Source organism: Paralichthys olivaceus, chromosome 8 (assembly GCF_024713975.1).
Source record: "Paralichthys olivaceus isolate ysfri-2021 chromosome 8, ASM2471397v2, whole genome shotgun sequence".
NCBI classification, from domain to species: Eukaryota; Metazoa; Chordata; class Actinopteri; order Pleuronectiformes; family Paralichthyidae; genus Paralichthys; species Paralichthys olivaceus.
This window is the reverse complement of record NC_091100.1, coordinates 25,574,796-25,602,386: the sequence shown is the minus strand read 5'-3', so window position 1 is coordinate 25,602,386 and position 27,591 is coordinate 25,574,796. Positions and strand designations below refer to the sequence as shown.

At 40.1% G+C, this 27,591-nt stretch overlaps 1 protein-coding gene across 1 annotated transcript; it reads left to right on the top strand.

The window, feature by feature from the left end:
• Nucleotides 1–1,603: 1,603 nt before the first annotated feature.
• LOC109627366 (sarcoplasmic/endoplasmic reticulum calcium ATPase 2) lies at nt 1,604–27,349 on the top strand. The gene is made up of 24 exons (XM_020083862.2): nt 1,604–1,958; nt 3,317–3,436; nt 3,744–3,761; nt 3,872–3,954; nt 4,248–4,352; nt 6,665–6,803; nt 10,913–11,079; nt 13,159–13,314; nt 13,445–13,586; nt 13,710–13,876; nt 15,028–15,116; nt 15,316–15,418; nt 15,554–15,685; nt 16,272–16,397; nt 16,490–16,711; nt 16,933–17,044; nt 17,918–18,156; nt 18,253–18,473; nt 18,593–18,795; nt 18,939–19,024; nt 21,156–21,289; nt 21,450–21,567; nt 22,178–22,306; nt 22,412–27,349. Exons 2-24 carry the CDS (start codon nt 3,319–3,321, stop codon nt 22,592–22,594), a joined length of 3,192 nt encoding a protein of 1,063 aa, XP_019939421.1. The 5' UTR covers nt 1,604–1,958; nt 3,317–3,318; the 3' UTR covers nt 22,595–27,349.
• The last annotated feature ends 242 nt before the right edge of the window (nt 27,350–27,591 follow it).

The window sequence follows — 27,591 nt, the reverse complement described above, 5'->3', positions numbered from 1 at the left end:
CACTGACATACATTTTATTCACTCTTTTTTTATAACTGACCCACTCACACAGTCTTTACGCTCAACTTCTCCAGATGCATGAGGGAGAGAACGAGTGAGTGGGTTTGTTCACAGTGATACTGACACAAGCAAACGATGGAAAGACTTCAGCTCACAAAGTATTCCTGAAAGGTCTGGGTTAGCATTGAAGCTATGGCAATGAAGACTTGGATTATTTTCTGCACTTTCTTAATTTGTGGGTATCCCCTTTATATCAGAAAATGAAGAACATTTTCATAATTTCTATTGCGATATATGTGTGTGTGTGAGAGTGTTAAAGGTTCAGTGTGTAAGATTTAGGTGAAGCAGATCTATTGGCAGAAATGGAAGGTAAAATAATCCCTGTGATGTTTTCCGTGGTGGGTTTCATCTAAATTGTATGAATTGTAGTTTTCTCTACCATAGAATTAGCTCTTTATATTTAAATACTCTATACTAACATGGAGGGGGTTCTCTCTGTGGAGGTCGCTATGTTTTTTATTGTCCTCCACACTGGACAAACTACAATCTTTTGAGTTTTCATGACAACTGAAGTTCACCATATGTTTTGTTTCATGTTGGGAAGGGGAGGGTGAAATGAGGAGTATCCAGCTGCAACATGCAACTTCACCTCTAGAGGTCACTAAATTCTACACACTGAACCTTTAAGTGGTCTTTTTGTATATTTTCCTCGTTATTACTTATGCGAAGTGCAGTATAAATTCACGTATTGTGTTGGGTGCACATATTATTTTAACAAAGATATGAAGAATTGCAACTCAGACAGATAATCTTATTTAATATGTCATTGGACAAGTTTTGAGTAATGAATTCTATGAACATCATGACACCAGAAAACTGAACAGTTGCCACTGCACTTCCGTGGCTGCTCAGACACCCAGCTGAGCCGGGGACAGAAATCTGCAGGTTTATGATGACAGTGATGAATTAACTGACTGGACAACAATATGCTTGTATTAGAACGTATGAGCCCGCCTCCAGCTTCGTTCAATTGGTTTGCATTTTCGTCTGTCATCCTTAGCTCATCGCCGATTGGCTCGCATCTCGCTCAGTTGAGCAGCAGCAGACGCACCTCGCGCTGATTGAGCAAGAGCTCGGTGTGGGAGGCGGGGCGTTGTGGAGTAAACCTCCTAGCGGGTGGGACTTTAGTGACTCCTACGCGCTGATTCGTCAATGCCTTGCGTCAGTCGGAGTCCTGGGCCGCTCATTGGATCATTCTCAGCTCCGTAGGGTTTTCCTGTGGCAGATACTGTTAATCGTGTTCAATACGGAACAGGCGTGTCAAGGTAGACGGACTCACCACGATCACACCACAAGAGAGATCTTTTTCAAAATAAAAGCCTACATCTGTCAAACTAATACCGCTGACAGTTACCTGTTGGTTATTCATTACTTAAGCAATCTTCCACAAACATCTTTGAAAGTCAAGATATAGTAAATGTTAATGCTCTCATGGCTGTAGCGTTTCTTAAGAAGCGGTCTTTATTTTAGGAGCGGAAGTGTACGCGTTTAGTTTTGGTGTAACTTGACGTGACTGGGTGCAGTATCCTGTATCGCTGACCCTCAGTCACTCCTACAGCAGGAGGAGGATGAACCAGTGTGGATGAACTAGTCTCCGACAGAAACATTTGCCTTCAGACAGCCTTCATTTTTATTTTCCTCTTACCACACATTTTTTTTGTGTGTCTCTCTGAAATCCTAGTGTTTCAGTGGAAATGTCGCCCTGGTGATTTTTCACTTGCATGTCATTGTGTAACTCCTGTAAAAAAAAAAAAGAAAAAAAAAGAGTATCAGACTACTATATTTTCCATCATTTTCTTGTGATTGCTGCGAGTCAGGCTCCTCCAGACGCATGTCGCTGTGATTCGTCCTGACGGGAGAACATATAGTGGACCGACGACACACGGGCTAACCCACCGGTAAGCAACCTGTTTATCTCCGGAGGATTAACACTATAACATAACGCTAGCTGCTAGCTAGTCCCCTACTGAGACAGCACGTAGCCCACCAGCTAACTGCTAGCTTACGGCTGTATCCCGTTATTATTTTTCACCTGTCGTTTGACATGCGGCTCGCCGTGTTCCTGGACACGAGCAGCCATATGTAATGTCCAGCTCATCGGTCCTGAGCAACATGTCTCTGAGTGTCCGCCGCTGTCATCTCTGTGTCCCCGGCTTCAGGCGAGGCTATTGAATGATATGGAAGAACTGAGAGATCTTAGGTTTAATAACATGGAGCATATGGCCATCATTAAAACACTGTGTGGAGTGCTGCGGCTGGTCAGCACTTGTGTTTTGCAGATGCCCCGGCATCATTGAGTTCAGGGCGAGTCTGAACACAGGCCTCCCTCATATGACCTCATATAGTGAGGAATCAATGTATAATAAGTTGTATTTATCCATCCCAGGCTGCTCGGCCACAGAGGGAGCTTCCATCCTTTTGCATTATGTAGCATCTTGTTGTTTGTATGAGGCCTAAGGTTCTTTTAGAGAGACCTGTCATTGTGGAGAAGGGCGTGAAATTGTCTGATTCTTTAATGGAGTTACGGGCCAAGCGGAGAAGCACAACATGAAACACACAGAGATGTTTTTTCAGAGCCAGCTCACACCCTGTGGATAGTAAGTCATGTCTCTTGGGGATGCTTGGTTGCTTGGTTATACAGTGCTATATCAGATCCCCAGCTAAATAGTAATGTGGGTGTGTGTAATTAGCTTGTTACCTTTCAAACGTTAATAATACTGAAATACTGCCTTTTATTGAAAACCATATTGGTCCCAGTCAGTGTGCTCCATCCGAGATATGACAACTTGGATGACTAGGAAATCCATATTTTCATAAATACGTTAATGAAAGTCATGAAAACAGCACAATCGAAAAAGGTTTTGCATACAAACAAACCAAACCAGTTCAGGCAAATGTCCACCCAGAGGTTCCTTCCTGTTGAAAAGGAGTTTTCTCTCCATAGTCATTGTCAAGTCTTTGCTGGTTGTGGGAACTGTCAGGTTTCTCTGTAATAAAGTAATGTCTCAAGCTTACTATGTAAAGTGCCTTGAGATTATGTTCAGCGTTTTGTTATTTGGCACTACACTAAAGAAATTGAATTGATTCGGATTGAACATAGCAACAAAATAGTTGCTGTCTGCACTTTTAGCCCAAAATATAATTGAGGCCATTTTACCGCAGTTTCACTGAGTCTGAACTTGACGTCTGTGCAATTTTTTGTATCGAAGAATGTTTTTGTTGATGGTGCCTTGACCTCTCTCTTCTCCCTCCATAGTGATGGATAATGCTCATACTAAGACAGTGGAGGAGGTTCTGGGCTTCTTAAATGTAAATGAGTCCACAGGTTTGAGCTGTGAGCAGCTGAAGAAGAACAGGGAGAAATGGGGGACCAACGGTATGTTTGGTTTTACTTCCTGTTGTTCAAAACACTAAAACTGCATCTCATCCCTCTTGTGGTTGTTAAAAGGATGATCATCAAACCACTGCAGTTGTTACTACTACTGTCTGTCATATTAATAGTGGTAACCATGATTTTTACAAATGTATAAATCAGTGATCAAGTGATTGGGATAATAAAATGATTCCTGTGCACCATCATTTATAAAACACATGAACAATGTATCAGTGGTGATGTTGTTTTTTTTTCTTTTTCTCCATCATCTCTCCTTTCTATCTCCATGTAACCCGTTCTGCACTAACAGAACTACCAGCTGAAGAAGGTGAGCTGTCTGTCTGTCTGTCTGTCTGTGTTTATCCGTCAGTCTGTTTATTTGTCTCAGTCTGTCTTTCCATCTTTCTGCTCCTCATGTCTTGTCTTGTCCCTGTGCAGGTAAATCTCTTTGGGAGCTTGTCCTGGAACAGTTTGAGGATCTGTTGGTTCGAATCCTGCTGCTGGCTGCGTGCATTTCCTTTGTAAGATAACACAACTGTATGCACAACCACAGGCAAACACTTACGCAATACTTACACAAGAAAATTGCAATCCTTCCTACGTAGTATGAATGAATTGTTTAATTCAAGTACATTTTATTTGTGTAACTTCAAACTACGAATTTGCTTCTAATGGCTTATAGATTTTATAGAGCAACATATCAGTTTAACCCTGTGACATGTACACTATTCATGTTGAATTAGTGCAAGTAACACAACATCACAATGCACACAAATCACCAGCTGTCTCTGTTTTTTTCTTTTGTGTCTTATAGACTCTGGCTTGGTTCGAAGAAGGGGAGGGAACAATCACAGCCTTTGTTGAACCTTTTGTCATCCTCCTCATCCTCATTGCAAATGCTATTGTAGGAGTCTGGCAGGTAAATTGTTGGTGTGTGTGTGTTTTATGGATTAACAGTAATAAAATATGTTGGTGACTGAGGAGTCAATTTCTGAGACTCCCTCCCACTTGCGACTGTGATGTAACATGACGTATTTTAAACTCTGCATGCTTCACAGGGGGTGCCCCACCCACCAGCTACAACTTGATGAAGGGAGTCCATAATCATTCCAGTTTGTTTAGATTATATTCCATTTGATTCAAAGGTTGATGATTCAGTTGAATCTGATAAATATTGATGTTGCTTAAGACATTTCACTTAATTTTTTCTGGGAACTGAAAGTTCTTCTTTATTATCTAAACAAAAACAGTATCAAGTGCAAATTATAGGCTATATAAAAGACAACTTCCGAAACTATAAAAAAGATTTGTTTTCCTTGTGTACTGCAAAATGGCAAGAGTAGGTCATCGTTTGGGTATGGGCTCCTGGTTCTGTCTTGACCCATTTACCTGTTCAGAATGAACCCAATTTGTGTCACGTTCACTCACATACGTGTTTGGCTGGCCCTGCTAACAGTTAACAGCTCTCAGTACATCTGTTCACACCTGATGCGTCTGCAGGGACCACTTGTGATCAGATCTCACCTCTCTGCTCTATACGCAAATGCACACGTACATCATTTCTTTTCACAAAGACCAATTATGTTGTTTTTAGATAACAAATATATGTGCATTGTCAATGTCTTTGTGTCAGTGAGAGAGTGAGTGCAGGGACAGTAGGGGCTTAATGATTCAATGTTTGCAGATTGACAATGAAAAAGATTTCAGTATGTTACATTGTGGATGTGGCCACAAATAAATCGATGTATGTGAAAGATACTTAGGATAAATGTAAAAATATTTTCAGTCTTTTATGAACCTGTAGCAGGTCACCTGATTTGGCCGTCCTTCAGTTTGGCTCTTATGTGTTTACACAACAGCAGAAATTAATTGTGTTTTGCATCTACAGTCTCTGAATTAAGAGAAGGCCTTTGTCTAATCCCACACATGGGTGGAACAGCAGGATGACTTCATTAATGAATGAAATCTCTGGACACAGTGACAGGATCGCTCTGATCTAACAGTAAATATTGTCCCAAGCTTTTCTAAACACAAGACTGGAAAGCTTTCACTGTTAGATTCCAAGTAAACAGCAAAGTCGTCTGAAGTAAGGCAGCTGCTCTCACAATGAGTCCTCGGCTCCATTAGACTTCTCAGTTATTTTCAGTTTTATTAAACATAAACTTAAAATGTGATTATAACAGGGAATTCTCCGTTTTGTCATTTTTACATATGTTTAATACACGGAGGACATTATTTCGGCACACAACAAGATGTGATCTACATAATTTGGATTATGTTCACTATTTTTCTTCAGCTCAATCTCTCTCTTTTACTCACTGCTGGCTTTGCTTGGATTGCCTTATTCATTTAGTTAGAAGGTCGGCGGTTTGATCCTAGTCTTCCCCATCTGCATGTCGAAGTGTCCTTGGACAAAATACTGAACCCTAAATTGCCCCTCATAGATAAAATGCGTTCCATATATCCAAACCCATTCAACGTGTGTGTGAACGGTTGAATGACAATAAAACTGTACTGTAAAGCCCTTTGAGTGGTTATCAAGACCAGAAAAGATCTATATAAATACAGACAATTTACCATTTGTGCCTGAAACATTTTGCATGCATCTGCATCTGTGTCCTGTTTCAGGAAAATAGAACCTGATATCTCTTCAATATATTTTAACAGAGCTTTCAGTGTGTGGTATGTTTCCTCACTCTTTTCTTCTCATCCAGTAACCACTGCACACTAAATATCTGGTGCAAATATATTTGTGTTCACAAACAAAGATCGATCTTGTGATGGCAAGAATGATTGTTGGATCATTAAAGTAAAATTTGTTGCAATCAATCTTTTTTTTTTTTTTTTAAATCCAGGGCTGCTTTCTAACATGATGGTTAATTGATGTTGCTGATTTTTATATAAACGTCATGATGACTGATAAGAATCAGCAGGAGTCATGTTGCTCCATGGCAGAAGTTAAACATGTAGATATTTGCTTCCCTAACTTATGAAATATATAGAAAACTACGATGATGATCTTCGTATATAGTCTGTAGATCTCCACCTCTGTGGAACAAATGGTACCGTACCTCAGCTGAGGAGAACTGAGACACCACTCAGCTCAGTGGAGAAGCAGTTTCAGTTCAAATGTTCATTTTGTTAGTACACTGACCTGGACTTCAGTGGTACCTGTGTCTTTGAGGTATAGTTGTCCTTACTGTGTCTTTCCTATGTTGTTGGGTCCCCCAGGAGCGTAATGCGGAGAATGCCATAGAGGCTCTTAAGGAGTACGAGCCAGAGATGGGCAAGGTGTATCGACAGGACAAGAAAAGTGTCCAGAGAGTCAGAGCACGAGACATTGTCCCTGGAGACATTGTGGAAGTTGCAGGTACGCAGACAAATATATGTATCATCCTCATGATATTATTATATTATTATTTGAGCCTGAGACACGATAGAATGTGCAGTTTTTATTATTTCACCTTACAATCCTTTTAAATTGAGTCTCCATTAAACAACTCGTAAGTGTCAAATACTCATCTGACTCTGATGTTATGTACTGTACATGCATCCTCTGAAATGTGTGAATTCAGGTAATCTTTTTTGCAGTTTTGACTTCTGCGACCTATTCTGATATCTGTTTTACACATTGGATCAACCTATAATACATTTCTGCAAACCCTAATATGTTTTCTAACCACACCAGTAGAAATAATGGAGATATCATACTCAGAGGAGACATGTCATAGCTTTTAGAAAATGTGATAATCTGGGACAGGTCACTCGGTAATCTGGGACACTTTAAAAAAAACCTATATCACATTGCTTTATGCCTCTAAGGCTTGTGAGGGATCCCTCTCCCAGGACAGACAGAAGGGCAATAGATGCTGCATGTACCAGAGCATAAAGTAACAATATTTACAACATTCATGAAAAAAGAGTGTTTCACATAAATGGAGAGGTGTGTCAGTGTTTAAAAGTTTTTAAGAAAATGTCTGACAGAGAGGAAGGGAGCAGTAAAGGCAATTGTAGTGATAGAGGTCTTGTCAATAATAGTATGCATATTGTAAGCAATCTAGTCGTAATGTATTTTCTGTTACAGTAATCAGAACTGACTGCCACCGTTGAGCTACCACTTTAGCCTGGTGAAGAGTCATCTCTTAGTATCCAGTCATGGCAGTTAGTTGAGTGAAGGTTTTGACTTTTAAGGCAAACACAGCAGCAGTTTCCAGAGTCCAGGTCCAGTTTAGATAACATGCAGACAAGTAGGTGTCTAAACATTTCGGTGTTTTAATGTTCACAACAAAGAGGTCAACCACAAACGGTGAGCGGCGATCTGACGCTGAATTTTTGCGGAAAAGCGGGTCTTCATATACTGCAGCAGGTATCGGAGTTGATCAGGTGGGGAAGCTCAGGTGTTAAGAGTTAGAGTTTCCAGAGTTTTCATGCCACCCCAAGCTTACAAAGCCATGTTTATATATCTGAGGTACTGTATATTAGCAATTGTATTATAGTGTCACAGACAAGCATTTCAAGCACAGTGCTTTTCCACTGCACAGTTGTTTAAACATGGAGACAGACAGAACTGAAATGGTGGCATTTTTGTTTAGTCATTCCTGGCAAACACCATAATGTGCATGCCTGTAGCTACATCCCTGCCCTCCCCTCTGACGGTTGTCGTAATGGAAACCCAGTGAGAGGCTCACAAGGCCTTCATGGAAAATATGTGGAGTAGATTGCAAAGCCACCGTCTCAGAAGGCTTTGAAGGATAGATTCATGGAAGCTCTTGGACGAGACAAGTGTCGGAGGGTCGAAAAGATCCTGTGCAAGTATTCTCAAGTATTTCAGTGGTCACATAATTCTATCTAGAGTTGGAAGGTGCTTGATATTTAACAGCTGAGTGATTCACGTGAAAAATGTTTTGTATTTGAGCAAATGTTACGAGGTCATTTGTACTTGCAGATAAAAAAATCTGTTAAATGGGTTTTATGAATGTGCACCCACACACACACATATTTTTCTCTTGACCCAAAAAGCAAATTCTTTAATCCTCCAGATACCCTTCTGCTATTTCGAGCTACTCAGAGAGGAAACAGGGTTAGTTTGTGTGTGCGTGTGTGTCTGTGTCTGATCCAGTGCCCCTGTGACTGTAGTCATAGTGTTCAGAGCATGGGAACTCAGTGACATTAATCAGAGGACAAACCACAGAACAGATCTTTGTATTATTACAATATTTATAAAAACACAACACAGGTTGTGTCTGTGTTGCTCTGTAACAGAACTTTCAGACATTAACAGAAAGAAAAGTGAAACAAATATGATGCTGCATTGATCCAAATTAAATTCCTTTATAACATCCCTGTCAGCACCATGTTCTTTTTGTGAGTGAGCACATAAAATAGACAGGACTTGTAGTGAATGAATTTCAACTGCATTTTGTTCCATCCCTTTACAACCATTTGACAGTGTTCACCAGAATCTGAACTTTGTTGGACATCTGTAAACAGCTCACACAGTGACCACTGGTCTGCAGACTGGGTTACGATGTCTCCCTCAAATTCACAAAGAGAATTCTCAGAAAGTGTTTTAAGTTCATTTGGTTTAGCCCCTGCAACTATAATCGTCTCATTTCTTTCTTGATAAAAAGGTTCAAGGAATGTCAATAACATTGAATCAATGTTATGTCAAACATCAAATACCCAAAGGGTTTTAATATTTAGTTACTGACTCAATTTAAAATACATTTCAGGACATTCATTTCACCTAATGTAAATGCTGAAGCAATGTTTTCAACGACTCCTCCAGCTGAATGTTTTAGTACATTCCAACAGCGTCAAGGTTTTCTTCATGGTTCTTTAACAAGTCTCATTATGTGCAGCCTATTCTCTCTGTGACTCACTGACATAAACACTTGTAAACAGTTTATGAACGCCTGTGCTTGTCCAACCGAAAGAATGCTAACCTATCACGTGCGGCTATCTTTCATGATTTTTCATAAAACAAATATGATTTGTCACATCCTGGACTCCTTTCCTCTTGGAATCTCTGGCAAAACTCAAACCTTAACATAAATAATGGTGTCTTTAAAATTGCCCGGATTATTTGTCCGATGTTCTCTCAGAATGGATTTTAATGTGGGATACCGTGATCATGTTTTGTTCGCCTTGATTCTGATGTGATTCTTTGCCTCCTAAATTTGCCACATCTGATTTTTCATCAGTTGCAGAAAGTCCTGGCACCAAAATATTAAGTTGATTTTAATGTTAAACCGCTGATGCAACCTTTCTCTGATGAAAGCATAGCGATTAGCATATATGTTCAAAATGAGAAGCTACTCCCTGAGAGCAGAAGGGTAACATAGAGGAGCATATCAGATTTGTTACCTTTAGAGTTTGGTGTCAGAACAGAGTTAATCACTAGTGAAACCAGATAATTTTTCACATTCACACACTTACATTTGCACAATATGCACAATATGCATTGAAAGGATCACAGGATAGAGCCCACTGATGAAGTGACATAATATGAAACATATAATATTTATCAGTGATGGTACTGTGCACTAATTACACTGGCAAAAGAAGAGTTAAAGTGAATGATGTAGTCAGTGTAGACGATGCTTGCTGCAAAGTCTGGGAAAGGGTGTGTATCAGTGAGGTCTGACAAAGATGTTATTTGCATTTTCTGCCTCGTGACACATTTGCAATGATTTTTTCTTAAATGTTTAAAACCTGAATTGCTCATGTTGTTCATGTTGTCTAGCTTGCAGTGTGAGTGTTGGTTTCTTTCTTGTTTGACCCCTTGCTGTGTTAATCGGTTCATCAGGTTACATCAGCTGTGTGACCAGTAACTCCATGAGGTACTGATCACACATGCAGCTGACGTAACTATGTTGGAAGAGTTTCACAGATATTACAGGTGGGACCTAGTGGGGTTGCCATCATGTATTTTATGTGTGCATATGTCGACATGACGACAACATGACGACCAGGTGACTGTGTGTAGATTATATTTGGGTGAAGTTTGTTGGTGATAAACAAGAGCAGAGTTAAAACAAGAAGACGCTCTTGTACATAAGTATTCACATTTAAATATGGAAGTTGTCTGACAAATTTTGGAGAACCTGTAAGGAGCTGCCTTTGTGTCCATGTCAGTGTATTACCACCTGCTGTCCTGGTTAAAGAGAGCTATTTAATCCTTTAAAGTAAGTCTGATCTTCAGTGGAGTGTAAATGACAGAGTAGCTCAGGGTTAACTACCTTCTTGTTTTTTAATGGTGCAGGGTTGGAAGCTGGAGTTGTAAGCAGTTTGGTTATTATGTGTATCTGTAGAGTTTGTCATGCTATAGTTCTCATTTTCCAAGAGAGACTTGTTTGTCATTATTCTTGTAAATGTACAGAATTGAATTCAAACATCATGGGTGTCCTTATCTGAACTAAATATAGTCAGACAAAATGAAGGATTGTTTTCCTTTTCTCTCTATCTCTACTTCCTCAGTTGGTGATAAGGTTCCAGCCGATATCAGGCTGACGTCCATCCGTTCCACCACTTTGAGGGTGGACCAGTCCATTCTGACGGGGGAGTCAGTGTCAGTCCTCAAACACACAGACCCTGTACCAGACCCCCGAGCTGTTAACCAGGACAAGAAGAACATGCTCTTCTCTGTGAGTCTCAACCTCTAAATCTGTTAAAGGTTCAGTGTGTAAGATTTAGGTGAAAGGGAACTATTGGCAGAAACTTAATGTAGAATAATCGTCATGATGTTTTCACTAGTTTGTTTCATCTAAATTGTATGAATTGTAGTTTTCTTTACCCCAGAAAAGACCCTTTATATTTAAATACTTTATATTTACATTGAGGTGGTCCTCTCTACAGAGGCCGCCATGTTTTTTACATTAGTTCAGACTGGACAAACTAAACACCTTTTGAATTTTTATGACAACTGAAGCTACCACAGGTTCTTTATCATGTTTGGAAGGAGAGGGTGAGGTGAGGGGTGTTCAGCTGCAAAATGCAATTTCAACACTAGATATCACAAAATTCTACACACTGTACCTTTAAATGTTTTTTTTGACTTGATCCTACACACCTCCATGCTGTGTTGTTCCTCTGCTGAACATGATAAATCCTTAATAAAGGCCTAATTTCTTCCTGTTTGAGGGGCATGAATATAAAGATCAGTGGCCAGCTGTTTATTAAATTGTCTTTTTGTGCGTTGCATCTGCTGTAAGATCTAATGAGCTTGAGGCTGAGAGCCACATAATGAATAAGAAAGTCATATTGTTGGTGTTGAATTTCTTTGTACTTTGTTCCTCTTGTGTAGTAAGTCTCTCCACCTCAGATCGTTATTTTCAATAGAGTATATTTATTGCATACTTAGTGAGGCAGCAATCACTTAACACCTGAGGGCTCCAGGATAATAAACAGCATGTATCTGCTCACATTACCTTCTTTTACTACTCATTGTACTCACAGCTACTCTAAAAAAAAACAGTTAAATAAAAACAACGTGCAAAAAACACTGGAATCAACAGCAAAAAAGTGCCACACATTTAAAAATATAAGTAAAGTATAATCCCAGCCAATTGTATATTTCATGAATCAGCTGGCGACATCCATTTGTTATGGAACAATATGTTTTTGTGTTGTTTCTCAGTCAATCTCAGAAATGCCTTGAGTTATCTACTTACTCATTCCACAAATGGCTGTATGTCTGTCTGTCTGTCATATCATATGCTAATTGTTTCATTCACATTTCATAAGGATCAAATAAGGATATTTTATATAAACCATTTTTTTTAGATCCAAAAGGTCAAATGTCAACTTAACTATGACATTATTCAGCCAAGTTATTCTGCCAAAACATTATTGTACAGATACTGATTGGTGACGCTAATGTTGGTGACCACCTTGAAACTGTGGTTATTATTTCGATCTTCTGTGCTGCTGCACTAAAGTTGTGTGTGAAAGCATCCACGTTTAACATTTTAGCTTCTTTGTAGCAACATGCATGTATGAAGCAGTATCTACTGTCCTGACTACAACATTGTTCTCTATCAGAATCAGCTTTTATTGACCAAGCCTGTGAATATAAGGAATGTGACTTATTTTGGATGAGGAAAATGTAATTCCTTCAAAGTCTTCTAAAGGCAGACATGTATGCAAGCTACACCTTGACTGGTGCAAAGTAGCAAATCTAATATAGTATTTGAATTTTAATATAAAATATTTGTCATGATTTGCTGAGAGAGAAAAAAACTTTAAAATAATAATGAGAGCTATAAGCATCAAGAATTTTAGATTACAAATATTTACACTTAATGGCCTCCAGTATGTGTGTTGGATTCCTGTTTTTAGAGGGAACATGACCATTATTTATTTTTTAATTCTCTGTCACACCTCAAAGGTAGCTGACTCACCAGGTGCTCTGTAGTCAGAGAACAACAGCCACTGATGTTTTATTTAGCACCATCACTCCGACAGGTTGTCTTTGCTGCTGAACTGAGTGTGACGTCACACAGCGATAGGAAGGAAACATGTAAGAACCTGTGTTAAAGCAGAGGAGGAAATCAGCACACTGAGATGTCACTAAATAACAGCTTTATGTAAGCAGTACACAAGAGCATGCAAAACACACAGATCATTGCAAAATACATGGAGAAAATTACACAATTTAAACTGGCACTGATCGGGCTACTGGGTCAAATGTTATTGAAGTTATTCCTGTCATGACCTTTGCCCAGGGTACCAACATTGCAGCAGGGCGAGCCGTTGGTGTTGTCGTGGCGACAGGGGTGCAGACAGAGATTGGAAAGATCCGAGATGAGATGGCCTCCACTGATCCTGAGAGGACGCCACTGCAACAGAAACTCGACCAGTTTGGAGAGCAGCTGTCTAAGGTTAGTGCCTGTGTGTGTATTTTAGTGTCAGATTGTTGGTCTGATATAAACTTTGGAAATTGAAATGACATAAAATAAGATATGTCTTAGTATTTCAGCTGTTAACAATTGTCTTGGTCTAACCCTGCAGGTTATCAGTGTGATCTGTGTGGCAGTGTGGGCCATCAATGTAGGACATTTTAATGACCCAGTGCATGGAGGCAGCTGGCTGAGAGGAGCTGTTTACTACTTCAAGATTGCTGTTGCACTGGCTGTTGCTGCCATACCAGAAGGTCAAACATCTTATCTATCCATGCAAAGAATGAAACACTTTTCACAAAAAAACAACTACTTTAGAGGAGATGCTCTGAGTTCTGTCTCATCACAATCCTCTAACCTGTTGTGTTTCCTCCCAGGCCTCCCTGCAGTCATTACTACCTGCCTGGCACTGGGCACCAGGAGGATGGCCAGGAAAAACGCAATCGTCCGCAGCCTGCCATCAGTGGAAACACTGGGTTGTACCTCTGTTATCTGCTCTGACAAAACAGGAACACTGACCACCAACCAGATGTCCGTCTTCAGGGTGAGAAAACATCAGACTGATGAATATGGACCTGATATCCACTTTGTGTTAAAATTACCATATGGTCTAGACAGCCTCATTTAACTCTTATATGGCTATAAGTATAGTTGAGCATGACATTTGACTCTGTTGTAGTACTGAGGAATATATGGGGCTCACTGGTGCCCTGGAAATGTACATTATACTGCATTTATTAGGAAAACAAGGAGGAGGTGTTCAGCTGGTTCAAAGAATTCTTCCTGTTACCTAATGTGTTCCAGTTTTAAGTTGCTGTTTATTGAAACCATAGACTGTAAATAAAGATGGACGACACATCTACACTTCCTCCCGTTCAAACAGAAACAGGTGCCGGCACTCAGGAGGTAAAGTAGATTGTCCACTTACTGCAACGTTGGTGGTTCAATCCCCAGCTCCTCCAGTCTCAATGCCAAAGTGTCGTTGGCCAAGACACTTAAACCCAATTGCTCCTGACATCAGTGCCAACAGTGTCTGAATATTGCGTAGTAGAAAGTACTGTACATTTTAATTTGGCCCTTTGTGTTTGGTCCATGTTCGATCCACCAACATGGATGAGGCAGCTTTAATGACACATACTGCAGCCAGCCGGCAGGATAAAGATAATTTGGCCTCAATTCTGGGAGCTGTCATGTCATCCATCTTTATATAGAGTCTATACGCTTTCAGACATGAACTCCAGAGGAAGTTTGGAGAATTTGCTCGCTGTGAATCCTGTTGAGGATCTCCTGCTGTGTTCTCACATAGGCTCCTCCTGAATTTATCAGTCTTAATACGATGGGGCTGGCTGAAGAAAGTCCACAGAAAGTCTGGAGGCCATCATTCGGACATTTGCGTTTATATATACAGGCCCCACGGAAAATGTCTGGAGGATCTCTGGAGTTCAGTGCATGTCTGAAAGCAGCTCGAGAAGCAAACTCACTACTGTCTCCATTATGTTTTGGTAAATGCACATTAATGTACATTTCCAATTGCAATAAGATGTGTACCATAACTATGTAAAGTTTAACATTTAACCAACACTAAATCTCCAGGAAGTAACCCTCAAATGTAATATTGGATGGAATAACCTGTAATATGAAACTAACCTCAAATGTGATTTCCTAACATTACTGTGCGTCTGCGTGTGTGTTTAGATATTTGTAGTGGACAGTGTGTCAGGGGAGAACTGCAGCCTGAGCGAGTTCACAGTGACTGGATCTACTTACGCCCCTGAAGGGGAAGTGTGAGTGTCCTTAAACTTTAACCCTAAACCCCTGACAGTTAGTGGATGATGGATACATATGGATTACTAACACAAGCATTCATAACCTTCCAATTAATCTCTGCTTTGCCTTTCAAATAACCTGCATACATTGGTCTTTTCCCTGAGTATTCCCTTGTCCGTCTGGATCTGTCACATTCCCTACTTTTTTTGTCCCCAGTTACAAAAATGGCTCAGTGGTCAAGTGCAGTCAGTACGAAGGCCTGGTGGAGATGGCCTCCATCTGTGCACTGTGCAATGACTCCTCACTGGACTTCAATGAAGTACGAAAACAAACGACTCGCACCATCATTGATAACCATATATGGTTTTGAAACATTAACAACTGCATACCGATTTTAATTACGTGTTACCACGAATGCAGTCTTAAAGTGGTGTGTTGTGTGTGTTTGTTCCAGGCAAAGGGAGTGTACGAGAAGGTTGGGGAGGCAACAGAGACTGCCCTCTGCTGCCTGGTGGAGAAAATGAACGTGTTTGACACTGACTTGAGAAGACTAAGTCCTGCTGAGAGAGCTACAGCGTGCTGCTCTGTAAGTGTGTGTGCGTGTGCGCGTGTCCATCTATAGTTATGAGGGCCACTTTTGGTTCAATTCTATCATTTTGGCTGGTCCTCACAAATTCAATGGGCTGTTTGAGGGTTAAGACTTGGTTTTAGGGACAGGGTTAAGATTAGGTTTAGGTGAGGATTAGGCATTTAGTTGTGATCACTAAGCTTAGGTTAAGGGGCTAGGGAATGCATTATGCCAATAGGTGTCTTGACAACTATAGAGAGGTGTGTGTGTGTTTGTGAGAAAGAAAGAGAGAGAGACAGAGAGAGAGATGCCTGTGCTAAGTTAAATAAAGTGCAGGGATCTTTTATACAGGACTTTTATACAGGACATGTTAATCACTTTGTACCTTCTTGTCAGTCTTATATCTACTCACCTGTGAGACCATTGACCCAGTGTTGACCCATGAAAAGTAGTTTATACTCTGTAGACCTGGTTCTCTGTTAGCTCTCTTTCAAAGTAACTACAGCAAAGATGTCTTTGGCGCTGTCGCCAGGTGATTGCTCATGTGGGAATGTTGGGTCTCTGTAGATAACTTCTGTTTTTTTACTTTGCACTTTGTGTTCAGGTGATTAAGCAGCTGATGAGGAAGGAGTTAACACTTGAATTCTCTAGAGACAGAAAGTCCATGTCTGTCTTCTGTTCATCAAATAAACTCACCAAGTCTACCTCTGGAAACAAGATGTTTGTGAAGGTCAGTCACACCACTCGCCACTATCACTGTGGTTATACGGAGGATGTTACATATCTCCATCATGTCTTATTTTTTTCCCGGTCTCTCTTCAGGGAGCTCCAGAGAGCGTGCTGGAACGTTGTACTCATATCCGGGTCAGCGGTTCTGCTCGTGTGCCTTTAAGCCCGGCAGTTCGAGAGCAGCTCCTGACCACTGTGCGGGAGTGGGGGTCAGGCCGGGACACACTGCGTTGTCTTGCTATGGCAACCCGAGACACACCCCCGGACATCCATTGTCTCAACCTGGAGAACTCAGCTGTCTTTGCTGAATATGAGGTGATGATGATGATGATGATGATGATGATGATGATGAGATATTTTTAAACATGGACCAGATAATGTGTCTCTAGCACAAAAATAGTTTGAATAATTTTTGAAGCTGAAATGAAGTTGGTCAGATGTTGAATGTGAATTGGAACCTCTCCTCTCATCGTCTTTTGTAGTTCTAGAAGCTTAACTAATTCTCTTTATCCCCCCCCCCCTTCCTCGCACCCAAGTCGGACCTGACCTTTGTGGGCTGTGTGGGCATGTTGGACCCCCCTAGGAAAGAGGTGCTTGGCGCAGTCCGAATGTGTCGGCAGGCTGGCATACGGGTCATCATGATCACAGGTACAGCTGACATGTTTCCACTTATAACCATACAGTGTGTGTGTGTGTGTGTGTGTGCAAAAACACACCTTTACTACCTGTGTGCCAACACATATAGTTTCAGTAGTATACCAGATAAGAGAATGACCACAGCTGTCCTGTATATGATTTACATCATGTGTAGGGATGATGGACTTTTCTAACTATTGTTGTTGTCATTAAATTGCAGTACTTTTTGTGTTCGCGTTGTCGATGGTCAAAAGGTCAAGGTCACTCACAAAGCACATTTTTGCCTTGTGAGTGCATAATATCTGAACATTGGCCACAGGTCAAAAGTCAAAGACACAGTGATGTCACGTTCCTGTGATTGTGATATATCAGGACTGGCCATAGAGAAATTCACTACATATTCACTTAGACTCACGGATGAGCTGAATTTTGGTCACTGTGGCCTCTCAAAATGACAACAACCAATCACAGTTTCCCACTTTTAATACAGAACATATTGACTTTTATGCTAACATGCCATGCTAGCTGTCCATGCAATGTGAAAATAAGTTTTACAACAAAATGAACACATATCAGGTTCACCAGCTTCCTCTGATGTTTGATGTTGGACAGAAGCTGTTTTTACATTATGTAATGTGATTAGTTCCTGCGCTTCTATAATTGCATATAAATGTAATTTGATTGATTTGATTGGCTGATGCCGGACTTAGAGCTATAATATAAGGGCCTTCATCAATGAACTAGTCTGAACTTTGTGCTTTGCTTGGAAACGTCATCATTGTGTCTTAAAATGGTGTCAGTCCCTCTGCTGTGATTACATATTAACAAACCAATCCTAGTATTAATTTAACAACTCGCACACACTCTCTCTCTCTCTCTCCCCAGGTGACAACAAAGGGACAGCCCTGTCTATCTGTCGGAGGGTGGGGATCATCACGGAGCAGGAAGAGGAGCAGGAGGGTGCCGGGGTCATCGGATGCCTGACAGGACGGGAGTTTGATGAGCTGCCCCCCCACCTGCAGCGTCAGGCCTGCAGGACAGCACGGTGCTTCGCCAGGGTGGAGCCAGCACACAAGAGTCGTATAGTGGAGTATCTCCAGAGCCTGGATGACATCACTGCCATGGTGAGCTTCTGGCCTCACACTTAAGCATGTTGCTAACCTCTCCTGCAATATCCTTAAATTATCCTCCTTCGTCTTTCTCCTCTCTCGTGGGTTCAGACAGGTGACGGGGTGAATGACGCACCAGCACTGAAGAAGGCTGAGATCGGCATCGCTATGGGCAGCGGCACAGCCGTAGCTAAATCAGCCTCTGAGATGATCCTGGCTGATGACAACTTCTCTACTATTGTGGCGGCCGTGGAGGAAGGCAGAGCCATTTACAACAACATGAAACAGTTCATCAGATACCTTATTTCATCCAACATAGGAGAGGTGGTCTGGTAAGTAAGAAAAAAACTGTGAGATGACACAGAAAATGAATGATACTCTAAGACTGACAGCCATTTGTTTTATAGATAATTTGAACATCTCACTGTTTTATCTCTTTCTTTCCTCTCAGTATTTTCCTGACAGCTGCTCTCGGTATGCCTGAAGCATTGATCCCAGTCCAGCTGTTATGGGTCAACCTGGTCACTGATGGTTTCCCAGCAACAGCTTTGGGCTTCAACCCTCCTGACCTGGACATCATGTCCCGCCCTCCTCGCTCCCACAAAGAGCCTCTCATCTCCAGCTGGTTGTTCTGTCGCTACCTTATCATTGGATGTGAGTCATGAGCCTGGGACAAAATTTGATCATCAAGTTATTATTATTGATGATTAATAGTACCCATACCCATTAGACCCATACTACAGTATCTAACCTGCAAGGTTACAAACCACATTGTGACTTATCATCCTTATCTGTAGGTTATGTGGGAGCAGCCACGGTTGGAGCTGCTGCCTGGTGGTTTATGGCAGCCCATGATGGACCAAAGCTTTCCTTCTATCAGCTGGTAAACACATCTCCCCATCACTGCACCTACAGATACTCCTTATATACTGTTGTTAAATAGATACATTGTGGCTATGTCATAAACAGAGTGAGCAACTAAAACTGTCTTGCGACCATAAACATGGTATTACATGCATAAAAGTCTAATTACACTGGCAAAAAGAGTAGAGCTTCATGTTTATTTAAATATATTGATCAACTTGACAACCTTTTTAAAAATAAGACAATAAAGGTAAGATAACCTTTATACCTTTACCTTTACAGCTTATACCATGCTTGTAATTGGTAACATCTGCCTATTTATATGCTAAAACTGGATGTTAGGTCAATATTTAATTCCAAATCATTATTATACCTGCATTTTAAGATATGTAGACAGGAAGATAATCTTAATAATTTATCAGAATGGAGAAAGCTCAAAAAAACGGTCCACTACAAATCTACACAGTCTGAAAGCAGCTACACTGCATTTTATAAAGTTTGTCTGGTTTTATCAACCACCACGTGCTTTACAGTTGCATTCACCCAATCACACACACATTCATACAGCTCTTCTACATGCAGTGCTTTTTCTATCACACCATTTGGGGTTTAGTGTGTTGTTGGAATGCAGACTTGAGATCACCTCGACGAGGATCAAACAAACACCTTTCTGGTTAGTGGACAACCCTCTCTACCTCCTGAGCCACAGCTGCACAACACTGTAGTAAACATTGTGAAGCTTTTCGCAGCTGAGATGCCAAATATTTCTCTCTGGAGGTAGTGGAGACCAAACACAGAGCTAAATAGAGAGATTACTGGACTTATGTTCACCAATTGGCCACAAACAACTCTAAAGGAATGTTAATGTGGCTCTGTGTTTGGTGGAGGCATTAGTAAGTCAGTTGTGCCCACCATGTCAATCTTATAAGATAATATTATTGGCATAGGTTTTAAGAATCGGTCAAAAGAGGGTGGTTTTGAGTGATATCCCATGGCAACGTGATGAAGAATTGTGACCAGGATCTAGTGGGATAAACTATTGCTCTAGTAGACAAGCTCTGTAATGAATAACTGCTCTGTAATAAATACAAACACAGGTGAACGTCTTGAAAGGTAAAAAGCTTAAAGACATGATTTAATCTGTTCTCTACCAAACTACTATTAAACTCTTATAGGGAAACTTAACAATAATTTCCAGTAGTTGAAAAATAATAATACAGTGGAAACCACTTATAGTGATCACATTTGTCCCAGGGCAAAATCAAGATCATTATATGCAGTTGATAACTATGAACGAATTGCGTAGCTTCTGTATGATAGTCCGAGGAACTTGAGGGAAAAGTAACATTGCAGACTCGCGAATGCGCACACACACACAAACACACACACACACACACACACACACGCACACACACACACACACACACACACACTGACTCCGGTGCTCACTCTCAGACAGACTCAGCTGGCGTCTCTGACTCGCTACAGTTAAAACATTGATTTGTTTGAAATGACGCCACATTATCAACACTGATTACCTCATAATGATCAATACTTCTAGTAATGAGTAAAGTCTGTCTTCATAGCTGCACGCATTCATCAGCTTGTCCCGCTTTCTCTCTCTCTTTCTCTCTCACACTCACACTCACACTGACACAAACACACATACACAAACAGTGTCACTGGACACATGTGTAAACTCAGACAGGGTAAAAACAACAGAATCATGGAGAGCAGGAGGCGAAGACGGGTAGCGCTTGGTTTGGCTCAATATCGTTGGGAGTTATCGTCAAAACATGTGTGAAAAGAACCAAAATTAACAAAGTAAGCGGATTACTTGATCACCACAACCAAATAATTATGTCCCAAGCTTTTTAATCCATATAAACAGTTGATGATCACTATAAGCGGTTTACACTGTAGAGAATCTCCTCAAGCCTAGTTTAGAATTTCTGGTCTGACATTTATTGTTTCTTACTCGCCAGAATATATCTGATAGCGATTAGATATGTGAAAATTCAATATTAAATGTGTTGGTGTATCAGTTAGAACATAGTTAAGACGTGTGAACCTGCAGAATTATAAGTGAACAAAACGCAGCATTAGAGTATGTGCTGTGAATATTAGTCACCCTTTTGTTTCCTCCACAGTCCCACTACCTGCAGTGCACTGAAGGCCATGTTGAGTTTGCTGGTGTGCAGTGCTCGGTCTTTGAGTCTCCATATCCCATGACTATGGCTCTGTCTGTCTTGGTCACCATAGAGATGTGCAACGCCTTGAACAGGTTATAACGAACAAACACTCCCTCACTCATTCTGAATTTCATATCCTACACTGCTGTCCCATATTAAATATGAAACATCTTTTTTCTAAACTCTAAAGTGACTGAAGAAAACCTTTAAGCTGTAAAAGTAATATTTTTCTGCTTTTCTTATGCTTTCTAGTCTTTCAGAAAACCAGTCCCTGATGAAAATGCCTCCCTGGTCAAACCCATGGCTGGTGGGGGCAATCTGTCTGTCCATGGCCTTACACTTCCTCATTCTTTATGTTGACCCACTGCCGGTAACTATACATGCATGTACTGTATGTGTCTGAAACCACATTTACTCCTGCATTATAATGTCTTTTGGTAATAGGGTAGAGCTTGGCCACATGACAGCACAGGTGTAAATGCACACAAGGCACATTGAGGACAGATTGTGATCTGGTGGATCAGAACACCTCCAGTGGTGTGCAGACATTGTGATCACATGCAAATGTGTTGTTAATCAACATACAACTACATGGACACTGTACCAAAACACGTGAGAAAGCAGTAACTGGGCAGCTCGCAGACATTAGCAAGTAAACACAGAATGCAGTCATCTGCTCAGTCTTCACATTACTCAAGACACCTGGATGTGGTGAAGACGAGATGAAAACACAACTTTACAATCAGAGCTCAATGTGGACATGGAACCAGATGTAAATGTGATCCTAAAAGAATCCCATCAATATACAGTCTATAAATTAAAAACACGTTTTAAAGCATCATAAACTGAATCTTAAATGTCAATTTATAGTCTCTTGATATGAATTTTTACATCCACTCGTAATGGTGGCATGTATCACACATAAAACATCTAACACACAGGGCTTATTTATTCACCCTTCTGTATGTGTGTGTTTGCAGGTGATATTCCAGATACGCCCTCTGTCATGGCCTCAGTGGGTGGTGGTGTTAAAGATGTCACTTCCTGTCATTTTCATGGACGAGGCCCTCAAGTTCCTGGCACGCAACTATATTGAGCCGGGAAACCAGGTCAGAGGACATGCTTGAAAATGTTGATGTGCAGTAGTGTTAATTATATGACTCTAAGTGCTTTGTGTCTAATCTTTCCCTTGTTCTAATCTGTTACTCAAAAAGACAATGGAAGAGGAAGAGGAGCTACAGGCAACAAGGGCTAATGGGGGATTGTTCAATGCCATGATGACAAGGCTACGCCAGTCATTGAGGGATGTGTCCTGGTCCTTCGTCCTGATCGCTACGCCACTAGTGATCTGGATCTTCAGCCTGGACTCTGACATCACGAACATCTTCTGGGAGTAATGTGAGAAAGAGATGACAGGTGGACTGTGGTGGGGGAGGCAGTGAAAGACAGGAGGCTGAAAAAGGAAAAAGAAAAGCTAAATAAGGATTATTGGGCAAAATTGTGGTGATGTGAAAGGGTTAGGCAAAGTGGAAGAGAAAAAGACATGAAACCTATTTGAGATTAATTAAGGTAAGAAGTGTTTTTAGCCAGAAGACAATCAGAAAAAGAAAGTGCAAGGCAGTGTCAGACCATCACCTGCTATGAATATGTGCTATGTGTAGCTAATTGTCTCTCTCAATCTTGTGATCACATTTACTCTGACTGTGCTTACACCTGCTCCCCATTTTCCTGACTTAGGCATACACATGTTGGTCAGTTGGTCCAAATCAGCCTTGGGTTCAGAGTTAATTGTCTCTGGGACTGAATACCTCTACTAAAAAACCATGGTACCTCAGTTGTACTTTTATGTTAGCATAGCATACTAATCTACTAATTTCCACACTCTTAAGATTCTAAAGAATGTGGGATAGAAATTAGCAAGTTAGCATGTTAGTTTGTTTGTTTGAAACAAAACCTGACATCTGTCTGTCTGCCTTAAAGTCAGCATAGACTTCCCGCCATAAATGGACGCAGGGACACACAGTGTAAAATTTGATGTAGATCATCAGTTAATCAACTTTTTTGACTTTTTTGTTGCATATTGTCTTCCAAGGAGTTTGATTTGAAACACATAGTTTAATTTGACTTGTGTTTAGAGACCTGGATGTGGTAGGTGGATGACAACTAATTTCTTAGTAACAACCAATGGCTGTATATAAAGATAGAAGACACATCTCCACTTCCTCCCCACTCAGCGTTGCCAAATAGGAAATGTTGAAGTATCCTACGCAGAAGTCTAAAGTTATCATATTTTGAGGACAATTATCGTACGGGACCAGAGTTGGGATGGGACGCTCAATACCGATAATTCGAAGCTATGTCAAGATTGCTGAATCGATCCTTTTCAAGGCACAAGGCTCTTATTTTGAAACATGACACAGGAAGGACTTGTAATAAAGTGCGAAATGCGAGTCACCCCGTCAGGACATGACGGTGACATTCATCATCACCAGAATGATTGGCTGAAAAGACATCATGTGAGAAGAGATGCGTAAATTAAGATGTGGGGGTCCATATCCACGTTCAACAGCACGACATTCATGATTTGCAGGAAAGAGGGAAGGAATGCGTAAACAAAGAAGTGATTCATATTTACTATCCAGATTTCAACTGGCAATAGTGTCACAAAATGATGATGAATGATTATCGTCCATGATGCATTATTGATTGATTGTGCAGTGGGCAACATTATCACACAAATACAAGAATCATCGTACATCTGGCAACACTGTCCCCGCTGTACAGAAATGAATATGTTGGAGATGGGCATCGCCATAAATGAATGCTTGAAATTAATTTGACTTGTGCTTTTATGACTTATACTGCAGCCAGCCACAAGGAGGCGATGGTGATGTTTTGTCTTCACATTTGCAAGCTGTGATGTTGTCCCTCTTTATCTACCGTCATTGGAAACTACTTGCTATACATTACAACAGCAGTGCTTGTAACTAGCACTGTTGTTATATGTTAACTGTAAAAATATGAGATTTGTTTTAACTAGCAGAGGCTTAAGTAATGTGTTGCTGAGAAGCATCAGAAAGTCATTGTAGCGTCACTTGCTATATTTTAGCATATATTCGCATAATGTTGAGATCTGTGAAATCTACTTTTTAAGTCGTCTCAATTTACATATTAATTTAAAATACATTTAGTGTTTTGTTAAGTGTAGAATCTGATTTGTCGACCTAATCCCTTTACCTCGTCGAAATAGGTCTTTTATTAGCAAGCAAATTTTGTCAGGTTGCTTGGTGAGCTCAGTTACCTAGGCAGATGTTCCACCTGGCAATTCATAGGTGTAAATATTTCATAATACGTTTTAATTTTGTGATGTGTAAGATTTCACTTCGAGAAAATATATGTTATGACAAGGCTAAATTTGACTTCAAGAGCTGATACTAGAGACCTCTTAAGAGGTAAATGTAACCGGTTATTCTAAATGAAAGGCAAGAGCAAAGATGAGAAGAATCATTTGGAATTGTTTATTTCCTCTGAACCAAACAACATGTTCATGGCTTCATGATGGTTTTAATGCTGCACATAGCACCTTTCACATGAAAAGTTGAAAAGTGAGTGGATCGGATTAGATAGATGGCAGGCAGAAGCACTGAGTCGTCCACAGTCTCAAGTGTATACACACACCAGCTTTACAGACACACTGTAATTCACCAGTAATAAGATGTGGTCAGCAACAGGTGATGAAGGCAGATGTACAGTAGAGCCCCCAGCTGGCCATTCTAATACTACTGCAATGTAAAATATTCAGTCACCTCTACACAGTAAATGAGACTAAAACATGCTCTTAACCTCTGAGGGAAGACTGTTAGCAGGATGCATGTCAGTGCACGTTACGTTACACACTTTTAATATGTTACAGTGGAGAGGAAGATGAGCCACTGACTCTGTGACTGATTCTGAAGATGATACATCAAATCTAAAAGGGATTCACACTTATAAGTCTGTATTGATTTCAGCAGTACACGTCACCATCCCATCTAAAACCTTACAGCCTAGTCCTTTAGAACTTTACTCTGAAGTTCAATATCCTCCACTGACTTGATTGTCTCTGATACTGAAAAGCTCTTAAGTCTTAAATGTTACTTGACGTGACCGGACACCCTGAGGCTTCACAGACTGAAGCTGGATTCAAGCCTTCACACCAGGATCATTGACATGAGCCTGTTTGATTTAAGTAGTTAAGAAGTGTTGATGGTGTTATTTATATTCATGATTAGACACAGTATATGTCGTTGTGTACTTCTAGGTACAGTCAGTGTAAAGGAACTGACTGCTACATATAATGTGTAAGCTAAATGGAATAATATGGTTCTTTATGTTAGGGCATTGAATATACTCTCACTACTCCAGTCCCCACTCAGTACCCTGCAACTTTTTGATTTCTTTACTACTTTTCTCCCCTTGCCTCTTAACCACAGACACTGCCTCTTTGTTAGTGTGCTGGACAGGATGCACTGCAAACTGTAACACTCAGATTCCCAGTGACACAGAGCCTGAAGCAGAGTGAGTGTGTTTTTCTTTTGTGTCTGCCATTTTCTCCAGTGATGTCGTTGTGACATCTCACTCTGTTTGCCATTGAAGGGATTTTTTCGGGGCTACTTTAAGCAAAAATATCTGTGATTTGTATAAAGTGTAAAGTCACAATATTCTAAGTTAAGAAGTCAAATTTTATAATGAACAAGTCATGATATTATGAGAATAAAGTCGCACTATGTACAACTACTAGTTATGCTCTAATATGTACAGTATAGCTGTAATTATGCCACTTATGTGTTTGTCAGTTGCTTGACACACTGAGCTCAGTTAGCAGGAAACTAGCAGAGCATTATTAATTAATTTTATTATCTTTGTCCTGTACTATTATTCTTTTGTTTCAACTTCAGTCATGTAATATTATGACTTTTCTTGTAAAACTTTGACTCCATTGTAAAATTATGCTTTTCTTCAAAATGACAGCATAACTCTCTCAGTGTGTTTTCTTCTACTGGTGTGATTATTTTGTACCACCATCTTTTTTCACATTTATGACTTTGCTCCTAACATTACAGCATTTTGTTAAGAAATTCCAATAACATTTTTTGTTCTTTTTGCAAAAAATAGATAAAAGCTATATTTAAAATTGAGACATTATTCTTGCAAAAGTTAGACTTTTTTCTCAATACAGTATATTGCAGTATTCTGTAAAATAATAACTTTTTTTTTTCCCTAAGAGTGTAAATCATAGGCTCTTGTTGATAACATTTAATAAAAACATAACCAGTTTCTTGAAAATAGAAAAGCGTTTCTTTGAAACAGACTCTTTTCTTTTACAGTTTATTTTTCTTTTGATTGAAACTTTGCTTCGGTAACTACGACTATTTTAATTACCGAAAACCATAAAAGACCTTTTCACGTTTTGCTGACCACAGGTCTGCGTCTTTCTTGTTTCCTTGCTTGTTTGTTTCTCAATTTCTTGTCTAAAATTATTCTCTTGCAATACCATAAAAACTGCAACGTGCATTTGTTGCAGTAAATATTTCTTTTTGATATCAAGGCAGAAAAACACATAGATCCAATTAATATTTATTTTCTACTTTTATTATTTAGGAATATCTTTTTCTGCAGGTGTATTATACCGTGATAGTCCAGCTCTGACAAATCTCCAGGGTACTAAGTTTGATTGCACTTGTTGTTGACATTGATGAAAACGATGTGATGATGATGATGATGATGATTTCACCCCTGTCTTTAGAAGTAGCATGAGTTGAACGGAGAGTTTTTGAAGCAGAGTTCAGACTCCAGACTGCTTCAACTGCAAATGAAAGGTTGTTCTTGACTGACTTGCCTGCTGAAATAAAGGTTGAATTGAAGAGAGATCGAGACAGTTATTAGAGAAACAGCTTTCAAATATACTTCTCTTTTCTTTATTTCCACCTTGATTCCATATCTTCCTCTCTGCCTTCTCATCACCAACTATCCAACATTAACCCTGAAGCTGAACGAGGGAGCACTTCTTTTTTTTGTTCATGTTGAAGGTTGTCCCTGTTACTGTTGAAAGGTTTGTTGTCTTGGGAAATGCTGTTATGGAATGAAAACAATAAATAATAATTGTTAAGAAATAGTGTGTTGTAAATGTTTGGCCCATGAAACATGTACCACAATAGGTTCCCTAATAAAATCAGTTAGAAGCTGCTAGTTGATTATAAATAAGGGCATTCTTTAATCACATGCATTTAGAGGGCGTGTTCCTGTGTATCTTATGTACTGTTCATACTGTCTTATAGCTTTTAGTGATGTAAATGTTTGTGGTTGCAGTATCTGACAATACACAGCCAATTGTTCTGTCAGTCATAACTGGCAG

Coding starts and splice junctions, on each gene's coding strand:
- LOC109627366 (XM_020083862.2), top strand. CDS start 3,319: ATGGATAATGCTCATACTAAGACAGTGGAGGAGGTTCTGGGCTTCTTA. Junction 6,804..10,912: donor AGACATTGTGGAAGTTGCAG/GTACGCAGACAA, acceptor CTACTTCCTCAG/TTGGTGATAAGGTTCCAGCC. Junction 21,568..22,177: donor TTTATGTTGACCCACTGCCG/GTAACTATACAT, acceptor GTGTGTTTGCAG/GTGATATTCCAGATACGCCC.